General features: G+C 34.6%; 1 protein-coding gene across 1 annotated transcript; it reads right to left on the bottom strand.

Annotated features, from left to right (window-relative positions):
- Nucleotides 1-5,886: 5,886 nt before the first annotated feature.
- Nucleotides 5,887-6,741, bottom strand: LOC120103937 (probable F-box protein At1g44080). Its single transcript, XM_039115878.1, has one exon. The coding sequence runs from the start codon at nt 6,739-6,741 to the stop codon at nt 5,887-5,889; it is 855 nt and encodes a 284-aa protein (XP_038971806.1).
- Between the last annotated feature and the right edge of the window lie 5,792 nt (nt 6,742-12,533).

Below are 12,533 nucleotides of genomic sequence, written 5' to 3' on the forward strand. Positions count from 1 at the left end.
TGGCTGGGTTCGCAACGGTCGAATGATTTGAAATTTGAAATGGGTGGAGGGACGGTGGGGATGGTTTGGAGGATGATCGGGTGGCTGTGGCTGGTCACGGGGTTTGATATTTGGACGAATGACTGCAACGGTAATAAAATATTGCCCTTTTTCCGAGGGGGCGTCAGGTGCGGTGCCTTGACTTGGTGGGGTGAAACCGTGGATTCACCCTTTGTCTGGGGTGGATTTGATCCTGATGTTTTGTTCTGAACAGAAAAAATCATCCTGCTCTTAGCTTGAGGTTTTGTTCCTATTCCAATGTCTGTGAAGATCGGTTTCTGTTCTAAAAAGTCAATTATCAATTAGTTTATTATGATTAATTAATTTTTAAGCTCCTTTTTCTTGGAGAAATATGGTATTTGAAATAATGGATTAAGAGACCAACTTGATGTCTTAAGTTTGTAAGGAAGATATAAACAAGATCATCTTTTTCTTTGTATTATTTTAATTTTTTTAATCATGTTTTTCTTTAAAAAAAAATCTGGAACTTTGTTTGGTTGGAAAGTTAGAATAACCTAAAACTAACGTTTTTAAAAATTTACGATGACTAAACAGTATTTTATGAGGGTACAAAAATAAATATCAATTTTAAGAAAGTATTTATATAAATTTGAATTTTTAGAAAAATATTCATGCAAAAAATCTATAAATTTATTTGGCTTCCCCCTGTTAAACATAGTTTAATTTGGATTAAAATAGTTATGTCTATGTGTACACATGGTTTTATGATTGTAGTTGCAAATGTTTGTTGGCATGCTAGTTACTGCTAGGTACAGACTGTATTGCAGGGGTGGTTGAATTGCCTGTTTGTACCTAAAAACCGCAGCATAAGAGCTTTTTGAGAATCGAGAGGTTTCCTAACATATCAGTTTTGGAGCTAATAACTGAATTATTTGAATTACGGCTAGGATAATAATCAAAATAGTTGGTATAAAATATATAGGCAGAAGTCTCGATGGATCTCAAACTTCCATCAGATCTGTTAAACAAGATGTTGAAGAATAATTCGAGCTCAGCTTTAAACTGAGCAAGTCTTTGCCTAGAACTTGGCATGATCACCAAGCAGACGAAGCCCTCAGCTGGCATGGTATTTTTCTTGCATATGGATTGTACCTTTTGCACAAAATAAGGATTCCCCTCCTTTCGCACGGATGGAAAAATACAACCCTGCTTCTAGAAAAACAAGTTATAATAATATCACGATTACTTAGCGATGAGAGCAGAAAGATGAATGCCCGAGTGCGTTTAAAGGAACTTGGAGTCTCGCGGAAGCTTAGGCATCGGTGGGACGGCAGTATGTCTTGAGTTTTTGGGCCCAGAGAATAAGTTAGGCCTGAAAATTCATTACAGCCTCAATATGTATGAAAAAATGATTGCATATATATATATATATATATATATATATATATATATATATATATATATATATATATATATATATATATATATATATGAGGTCAAGTGAATTAAAGAATGATTACATAAAAACGATATAGTAAAACTAGAGGAGCAGAACAATTGAGCAATTTGTGCTTGACAGACATGAAGATCAATCACTAACAAAGAAAATTCAAAATGTGAAAGCCTGTTGAATCATAACCATAAATGAGACCAGCAAATTTCATCATCATCATCATCATGATAATAATAATGAGCGGCAAAGAAGCACCAATGGTCAGAAGTCATAGGAGAGAGAAATTTTCTCAACCAAGGCCCTGTTTGGGGGAGCTGTTGACAGTAGAGCTGTTGGAAGTAGAGCTGTTGGAAGTAGAGCTGTCTGAAATAGAGCTGTTATAAAAAGCTGTTTGTTGTTTGGTAACCACATTCGTAAAGTGCTGTGGTACTTTGTTTTGTGTTTGGTAAACAAACTGAGAAAGTACTTTTATATGACAAAATTACCATAAAGGACATTGCATAGTATTATACAACACAACATAATAAAACATAACATAAATTAATACATAAATATATGATATAGTATTATATTATTGTAATATATAATAATATTATGTTAATATAGCATAATAGTAATATAATTATTAGAGTAAATTAATATTTGGTAATATAACATAATATTAAATTATTTAACATAACATATTAATGTATTATGATATAATGTAATATATATTATATTTATAGTATAATACAATAATAAAAGTATAAAATATTATAATTATTAGTATAAATTAATTTTTCATAATATAACATAATATTAAATTATTTAAAATAACATATAATGTAATGTAATATAATACAATATTTATAGTATAATAGAATAATAAAGGTATAAAATATTATAATTAATATTATAAATTAATTTTCTTGGCTCCAGCAGATTTTTAGGTTTATATAGGGATAAACTATGTAATTATGTTATTTTAATATGGGCATTTTTGTCAAAAATACAGTTTTCCGAAAAAGCTGAAACAGCTTCCTCCCAAAAGCTCCAAATTGGAGCTTCCTTCCAAAAGCTGTTTTCAGCTTCCCGCAAAAGCTGAAACAGCTTTTTGAAAAATTTACCAAACACAGTTTTTCATCTAAAAGTACTTTTGGAGGGCCAGAAAGTGCTTTCTGGCCCTCCAAAAGCTCCCCCAAACATGGCCCAAGTATAATTGGCATGTTACAAGGTTTTTTAATCCAACTTGGTGCTAATTATGACTTTTGCTCCAACATTCTACATCAAAATTTACTTTTAGTAATTTTTCAAATTAAAAATGAGTCATTATATTCTTTATAAATTAACATTTAACCTCAAAAGTGCTATCAGTGTTGGTGAGCATCAACTTTTGCACAATAAATACCTGTCACATGATTGTGTCTAACTCATTGTTAGATATATGGCAAATACTATAGCATATCAGAGTTGTACATACCATACAAGCCACTATAAGTCAGCACATGGTTATATTGCATATACAGTGCAAAGCAGAATATTTCATCGAGCGGATTTGGTTCTCTTTTTTGTTTTTCTCTCCTAGTTATACCTAGTCTTTTGGCAAGCACGTAGAAAGTCCAATTCACAAGTTTGGAAGTGGAAAAACATTTGAACTGAGAAACATTGTAAGATTCGAAGACATGAGCATAGATATTGTTGGTTTTCGGGTGATTTTATTCCTAGCATGCTCAACTTAAATTTCTATGGAATTAGGGTATGCTATCCAGGGATTTGGATGTTGTCTTTACTAGCTGAAAAATTGGTTTTTCCAAAACTATAAATTTGAAACCACCAAAACATGTGGCATATAATTAGGTTTTCCTGCAAAGTTGTCCTCCAAGAAGTGATCTTTGCACATCTTGGAACACTTCATACCATTTGGATTAGATTAATTATTATAGTTACATTGTTATGTTTAAAATATGTCCTCTATATCATAGTATTATAAGATAGTTACATTATGTCTGACATTTGCCACCATACAATCTCAATCCCGTTTTCTTTTACCTTTTGTTCCTTTCATTGAATATAATATTTCTTTTTTGGGGATCTATGGATAGATTCTGGAGCAAATATGTTTTCAAACCTTGTTATCAAATATGTGTTTAATTACAGCTTAATATAATTAACCTTTTAAAAGGGTCAGATTTATTTTTAGATTTTTAAATCAATGTCGGCAGGACCTCTACCATAACATTCTCTGAGTTCATTCCATGTCAATATGTCAATTTTAAGCATGATATATAGCACTACCTCTGTTACCTAATCCAGAAATATAGAAACATTGTTTGTCAATTTTAAGCATGTCAATTTGTCAGTAGGACCCCTAGCATAACATTGTTTGAAATCTCACCAGAATTTCAATAAAATAATAGATAAGTATCTGCTTATTTTGTATTATGGACATACATGATACAGGAACTAAAAAAGTGTAAAAGAAATGAATAATATATTCATTATATAATAAAGATGGAGTTAGAATAGGTAGTGTTGGCAATAAAAGATACTTCAGGCGGATAGAAAGCACTAGAAAAAGAGAGACCGGAGGAGAGCAATAGCAACATTAAAATAAGAGTCTTGCGGCTTAGATATAAAAAATAAAGATAGTTAAGGGCATGACTGAATATTTGAATATTTATAACTTGGTTCAAATTTTTTCTTCATGCATTTACATCCTATAAATTATGTCCTCAAAAACATCCTTCAAAATATTCAAATTTCAAAGAGCATTTCAATTGAATGTTTTCTCAACAAAAGATCTAATCGACCAACATTTTGAAGCCTGATGAAAGATACAAAACTTTAGGTTCCCTCCCTTAGTAAGTGCAAACAGGCAAGCATGAAGACTTTCATAATTGAAACAGTGAATACCATTGAAAGCTAAACAACATCGATCATTGGAGATTTCAAAATCATGCTCTTTCTAATATTCTGAAGTCTAAAAGTCATTAGATCCTAGAGGGAAAACAAATCTAGAAGAAAAAAAGGGAGAAAAGAGGGGGGGGGGGGGGGGGGGGGGTGCGCGAAATCACCGCGGAAGGCACGGACGCGTCCGCAAAAAAACCAAATAGCCCCTGCTCAAATACCCCTATAAATACCCCCTATTTTATCCTATTCCGGACACGAAAAATTAGAGAAAAATACCAAAAAAATTCTGGAGAAAAGTTCTTCCTCTTAGCCACTTCTGATTTTTATTTTTGTAATTTTATTCAGTTTATTTTATTCTTTTTATTTCGTTCTTCGCTGGATCTGCAAGTTCGATCGAGTTCGATTTGGCTTCTTCCGAGACATACCGAAGAAGAATTTAGGGTCATCATATCTCTGAGGAAGATTGCCGGAAGATCCGTACGTGGGGGTAAACACTTTTTTGGGACAGCATCTACGCGCTTCGACCTGCCTTCAATCAGACTATTTTCTCTTACTTTTGTTTTAAATTTAATATTAATGGATCCGTAGGATTTGCAACTTTATTTCTTTTGTGATAAAATAGATTTATTTTGATACCAAATATAATATATATATATATATATTATTTCTTTTAAGAATTTTTATTAATTGTAATTATAGATTTATTTGCTTAGTTAGGTGATATATTGCTAACATTATCTAATATGAAGGGTTCCACTGAGAGAGCATCTACAACATGTCTAACTCCTGTATTTTTTATACCAAGACTCAATCTTCCACTGATAGCCTCAGAGTACAAGTTTAGTTTTGAATCAATTTTCAAACATTTTTTCTTAACAATATCTTTAGGAAGCTGTGTAACAATATATTGCATCTAATGAGATAATTAACTAAGACTACAAAGTAAATTGTGGTATAGGAGATCATTTGGAAGCATTACCTCAACTGGACTTTATTCCAGCATTTTGCAGAGACTGCGCTCAACCCAAACATGATGCAGCAACTCTTTGGAGTCTGGTTCCCTCCAACCACACGATAAATGCTCAAAGTTGCCGGTCTTAAGGTCCAGCACATCTAGTTTATAAGCACCACTGTCGAGTCGATCATATGACCAATTGGTGGGATCATTAAAGTAAATGCAATCCTCTTGGCATCCAGGAATATCCCTAGTATAGACAATGAAGTTCTGGTGTGGATTAAATGATCTAAACACTGTATTGTCATGCATGCTTTCGACCAGAAACCATCCGGATGGATTTCCGAGCATCCACTCATATATCTTATAACACATCTTTAAATATTTTTCTTCATAATCCCTATCGTCGTCATCAGGGTTCCCGGGCATCCACTCATATATCTTATAACACATCTTGAAATATTCTTCTTCATAATCCCCATCATCATCATTAGGGTTCCGGGCATCCAGTCATATATCTTATGACACATCTTGAAATATTCTTCTTCATAATTCCTATCGTCATCATCAGAAAAAACATGAACAACACCTATACTATAACAAGCAAGCAATAACGGCTGTGAAAATGTTGTGATGAAAAGCAGATAGTCAAGTCCACGATGTCAATATCTGGCAAATCGATCGACAAAGGGCCCAAAGGGGGAGCAAATTCACAAACCAAAGTATTGTCATCCAAGTCAGTCATATAGGGGCTCCCCTCATGGTGCGCCATATAGAGGGGCGAGCCGAATAAACCAGTATTCGACAGAGTCCATGATTCATCTCCCAATTTACAGAAGGCGACATGACCGTGGTAACGATAGCACTCGGCGATCACTAGATTCACTACCATGCAATCCTTGTTCGGGCTCGAAAGCAAGAAAGCTCGCCACGGGAAAATGCGCGAGTACTGGAGTAGATCCAAGGTGGAGTCTATGCCAGGACTGGTTCTCAGAAAATTCCGATGGACCGGAGAGAATTCGCAGCCGGGCTGGTGGATGAAACCATCGGTTGGAGGGAGCTGGATTTCGGATCCGGTGAGGGGGTTCAGCAAGAAAAGACGTCCGTCCGCGGGGGCGACGTCGAGCAGAAGAAGCCAACCGCGGGAGGCGGCGAGGATTACTTTGTTGACGAGTTCGGGAATGGAGAGAGTGCGGATCTGCCGGGCGGATACGCTGAGAACGGAACGGCGATCGGTGGAGGGGTGGTAGCGGAGCATGAGGAGAGGGAGGTGAGGGGAAAGATTGGTGGGTTTGGCGACGGAGCGCCAGGACTTGCAGACGCAGCGGAAGCGGAGGTAGTCGGAGGCGCGGGTGAGCTTCTTGACGATGAGGTCCAAGAGTTCGTCAGGTAGAAGTTCGGACCATCGGGAGACGCTCATCCTGCCTTCTTCGTTGGACGCCATTGTTGCCGCACAGAGAAAAGAGGTGGTGGTGGTGGAATGGGACGAGTTTTTAGGGTTCCTCTACGAAGATTCAAGTTAATGAGTACGCGCCAGTAGGTTGGGCCTTGTGAGAGAGAAGCCGACGGATCCTCTACGAAGTGGAACTGGAAGGCGATTCCTACAGCACAAATTTCCAATCATTTGAAAGCTTCAATTTCACTCAGCGCGTCCTCTCCCAAGCGGCAAACATTGAAGACATCTGAACCTATGGGGGCCGGGGTTTGCATCTAGAAATTTTATTTTTTAGTAAATTAAATTAAATTTATTGGAGATTATGTCTTCCAAAATATATTAGATCAAATTTCAAATGAATAACTAGAAATGGCACATAAGTTGGTATCAGTGGAGATGTTTTGACCCAACATTGTGTTGGAACAGAATGGGTCAAGATCTTGACCTTATAATTCTGACCTTATAACATTGTGTTGGAACAGAATGGCACATAAGTACACTTGCCAGAAAGTTTCCAACGGAATACTCTCCAATGCTTAAGTCAGAATAGTAGAGCAACATTATGAAAGAGAGAAAAATTTTAGAGTGAAATCTTCAAATGAACTTACTTGAGAATCTTCGGACCTCTCCTTTATATGTGGTAGAATAAAGATCCATTACCTGATTTGGCATGACATGCCTTAATTATATGGTAATGGTCGGCACCACGTTTACAACATGGAAACCATTCCATGTGAGCAGCACGCGGCAATAATTATTCTTATCATGCATTAAGTACGGTGTTGAAACCAGCTACACTATCAAGCCCTAGAGTAGATACACCCACAAGCATCTAACATAATCAAATCATGAAAATGATGAGGTCGCTTTAATACGGATGCCCATAGCACTCTGCCACATAAGATGCCATCCAATCAGCCGCACTGTTGTCCTTTCCATAGATATGATCAATCAGTCAACTGGTGAACGTGAGATGAGCCCCTGACCAATGGAACTTCTTTAATTAGTTTATAGGGACGTCAAATAAGAATGAATTTTGAGAGTATATAGATATTTGTTTTCTATCCTTGTGCTGTGCTAATCTCTAACATGAATTAATTTCGAGCATAATTTCGAGCATGTGACAAATCTTCTCTATGTATAATGCAAACTATTAGAAAGAGAATCAACGGCTGTCCGTCCCATCTGTCTAGGAAAAATCATACATTTTTAGTTGTGCTTGATTGGGGTTTGATGGAGCCTAAGTGATCCATTAGCTTGGAAGCACAAGCTGGTTGGAGGTGGCTGGAAGCGGTCCCAACTACTATAAGTTAGTTGTGGTGAGGGGGAACTACAGAATCTCCAGCACCACCAAATACTAAAGATGTGGTTAGGCAGGGAGTAGGACGGCCGTTCACCATGTGCTGCTGAGTTGTTCAGATATTTTGATTAGAAAAATATTAAATGAGCCCAAATGTTGTTTAACGTGGCCCGGTCCACCACCACCTAGGCCTAGAGGCCTGCCATGAAATGTGCCCCAAAACCAATACAAGCCATAACGGGGCCATCTAGCCCCTTCACGTTCTATCCATTGCCTGCATCATGTATTGAAAAAATTATTATCTAAAAATTGCTATATTATTATTTTATAAAAAAATAATTTATTAAAATAAATTCAGAAGATTGAAAAGAGCTTGTCTGAATCGAAGCGTAGGATCGTTCAGATACCCAGAAAAGAATAAAAGATAAAAAGAAGAAAAGATATAAAGTAGAAAGTTGAAGAGTGATAGGACTCAGTCTGTGGAAAAAACTCTTGGAACAGTGATCAAAAAGAGAGAGAGATTGGATTGGATTAGAAATAATCTCGGAAGTGTCTATTTATAGACTCTATCCAAAGACTGAAGAGATGCGATGGTTCCGAAGATATGTACTATTTTCGAAACACTGTACGAGAAGCCAACGTTCTCTTTCAAAGAGCCACAACTCTTCTGAAAGAGGTGTCTCAATATATATATATATATATATATATATATATATATATATATTAAAACATTTAAAATAACTAAAGGTTAGGAAATAAGAAAATTATAATTTTTTTTAAAATTAAAACTCTAACATCACAAATATATATAGAGAGAGAGAGAGAAGATATCATGAAGTTGAATGACTGGGCTCATAAGATCTTTCAGTTGAACAAATCCAACCGTTGCTACTTGCGGTCATACTTTTGCTGGAGAAGCTTCAAGTTTCCCATCATTCTCATCCTGTTGTGCTGGAAATGCGCACAAGTTCATGTTAAAATACACTTTCATTCTCTAACCATCAAGACAACTATCCATGTGCATAGGCAAAACTTGATCGATTCAAATAAGTGCCATGAGACTTTATAATATGACCTAAGCCTTAAGTTCGATGCAAAATTACAACGAAGAAACAAGCATATATCAGGAGATCTTCACATCTATATGATGAATGAACTGTTTGGAAGCGTTTAGGAGTTAATAACTGAGCAAAAACAATCGGAAAGTTGTTATGCAGTAACTTCAAACCCTTTCAAATATGTCAACGTTACATGTACTTATATTGTCTTTAATGATTGGCATCATTGGGCGTGGGTGTAGAATCCATGCTTAAATAGAATCTGTGGTTTCTTAAAAGAAAAGGCTAGACGACATCACGATTTCAGTATATTAAATGCATTATAGAGACAGTGATAAAAAAAAAAAACAGCACTAGCTATCATTTGCTCCTACTCTACTCTTCCTCACCCACCTACCATGACCGCATCCGACAAAGATTAGTTGGCTCCTGATTGAATAGATCACACCCACTCAAAAGGCACTTAAACAGGCCCCAACCACCCTCCTCTGAAAAGTTCTCCATTTTTTCCCATCAAAATCCTCTCCCTCGACTTAAAAATTAAGAAACCGTATCCCAATCTCTTCCCCTTGTCGCACTCTTCCAATGAATGAAGTCATGGTCCAATGTGACATGTATTTTTTTTTCTTCTAATGCCTCCCGTGACCATGTAAATATTTTCTAATGACTACATTCAAAACTGAAGATGGAGCCAAAAATTACATCATAAAGTGGAGCCTTTACTCCTATAGATAGACCAAACCGATTCTAGACGGCATGGCATCTAGAATTTATTATATTACTTTTTATATATTTAAAAATAATATTATAAAAAATATAAAAAAAATAGGTTGAAAAATTTTTACTTGAATCGAGGCATATGATTTGCCTCCTATACGAATTTGCGGTCATCTTGTTCTTAAAATATAACAACTCAGTTGAGTTCGATTCTTTTCTATTTAGTATGATCGTCGGAAGGCCAGATCCGATTAACTTCTTCAGTTGTATAGAAGAGAAACAGATTGAAGAAAAAGAAAGTGAGAAGAAAACAAAATGAGAGAGTGGAAAAAGAGTATTTGGCTGCACCAAGCCGAGCGCTTGTGTTGTCATTAGCCCAGTCTAGCCCAAAGATACAATTTTCATAGGAGCAAAAGAACTTGCTTTTATATTTCCACTATAAAACTAAAAAAGAAAGTATTTTCAAGCTTTTGAAATAACTAAAACAATGAGTTTTTACAATTATTCTGGTTCATTGTCGACCGATTTAGTCTAGGGACACTGCCAGGTGGAGGGGTTGGCAGACTTGAGGAGTTCTGTCCCCTAAATAGACGCAGGCTGGGTGGGGAGAATGAAGAGGAAGAGTGTGGGAGAGAGTGTGAAGTGCAAACTTTCTTAGTTCTTCTTCCCAGAAAAAAGATTGGTACTGTTGTAACACATGCTATGGAGGACCTGTAATAAGTTGTTACAATTTTTCATATGTAATGCATATGATATATTTAATAACAAAAAATATATTCTAAAATAGATTTAATAAATATTATACCTATGTGGTCTGAATTTGGAAGGTTTTATTTATTATAAAAGATGTTCATATATAAAAATATATGTAGTTTGACTTGTATTGTTATGCAATATGAATTGCTAACCTTATCAAAAATATTGTTAATTGCTAAATTGATGTCAAGTTGGCAAATTTACGTAGCTAATTGTTATGCTTACTTTTGATCATTCCTTCTTTTTGATAATGGTATATGGCTCAAATTTAATAAGATTTACCAATTCAATAGCGATAACTTGAGTTAGTAATAAGGAAGGTGCCGAGCTATCCAACATCAAATTCCAGAAAAAGCTAATACTTAGAAATAAGGAATCTTTTATGTTGAATTCATTCCGAATGTATGTTGAATAATAAGGTCATGAAGCATTAGCTTTGAGTTTATTCGTTTTGATGTACATGATTGTAGATTCAAAAGTAAATCTAGCACATGGAGATAAAATTAGCTAGACTTAAGTGGATCTCCATTCATATATGGTTAGGCTTAGATTGAATGATCGAGATCTCACATCGATGATTCAGAATATTGAATATGATCTACTACCTCTAAACTACTTATACAATAAAAATTATATAATTTGAAGATTTCTAACCTATGTATCAAATGGTCAAAAAAATATATACGATTTCATATTATTTAAAATATTCAATATTTTGATCATTTGATGGATAAGCTATGAATTTTCTATATATATATATACACACACACACATATATATATTGTTATGTAAGCAATTTAAATATTGTAAATCTCACCAATAGCTTCGATCAATGATGTGAAACTCCTATAGTCCGATCTAAACCTAGCCGAATTTGAGTAGTGAGCATAGATCCACTTAGATATAGCCAAGTCATATCTTCTAACATGTAAACCGATGGATAGCTATTCTTTTTAAGAAACGTTTACATAACTAAAGAACAAAAAATAAACCTTGGCATCAAAGTTCTTGTATCCTTTGAGTATAAGCTAGTGATGGTGATAAAAATCTAAAGCAATAAGTTAAAAACATTTATATAAGATGCTTACTTTTACATGATTTTGTTCATCAGTTGTTCTTTTGTATAATCATTTATACTCGTCTCTCTCCATGTTGCGTGTGTCATTACTACATCATAGTGGTTAGGGTATAATTTTCTAATAAATTACTTATTTAAATAAGAAAAGTTTATGAGAGACACAAAATTGAAAGGAAAAGGTTAAGGACGTAGATTAAGAAAACAGAAAGGCTACCTAGTTTGATAAATACAATTAAATTTGAAATATTTGGCCACTATTTTTGACAAATAAACAAAAGTAGAAAAAGTACATAAAAATATTTTCTTAGAAAAATAAATAGCAAAAAAATAGATAAAGCATGATATGTCTACTACATTGCATTTTATTCTTGTTATCTTACTTAAAATAAAAAATAAAGATGAAAGTGAAAATTCAGGAAAAATATGTGTTTTTCCACTGCACAAACTTGACGAGTATACAAGAAAAGCAATGATAAAATACCTATTCATATTTCATAAGTAGAGAAAAATACTTAGAAATTATAGAAAAAAAAAACTTATACCTATAAATTTACCAATCAAAGAGTAGAGATTTAGAAACTCCCTTTCTCTGTCTAAACATCTCCCTTCAAATAAGTAAATGGACGTGTGAAAAGATCATGTCTTCTTTTTTTTATCTAAAATTACCTCCTCCAAAACTTCATTAACTTAGGAAAATTTTTATCACTTTGAATCTAGTTCAGATGGATAGGCCCCTCTTCATAACCACTTAAAAGCTACAATTCTCTCATCAACCTTAGTCATATAAACTATCATAAAAAAAAACTCTCAATCTAAATTAACCTTCAAAAATATTTTAGTAGCCATATTTCCAGGCCAATGAACTACATATTGTTCTTTACTAAAGTACATT

This window comes from Phoenix dactylifera, chromosome 2 (genome assembly GCF_009389715.1).
Source record: "Phoenix dactylifera cultivar Barhee BC4 chromosome 2, palm_55x_up_171113_PBpolish2nd_filt_p, whole genome shotgun sequence".
Lineage (NCBI taxonomy): Eukaryota > Viridiplantae > Streptophyta > Magnoliopsida > Arecales > Arecaceae > Phoenix > Phoenix dactylifera.

Coding starts and splice junctions, on each gene's coding strand:
- LOC120103937 (XM_039115878.1), bottom strand. CDS start 6,741: ATGGCGTCCAACGAAGAAGGCAGGATGAGCGTCTCCCGATGGTCCGAA.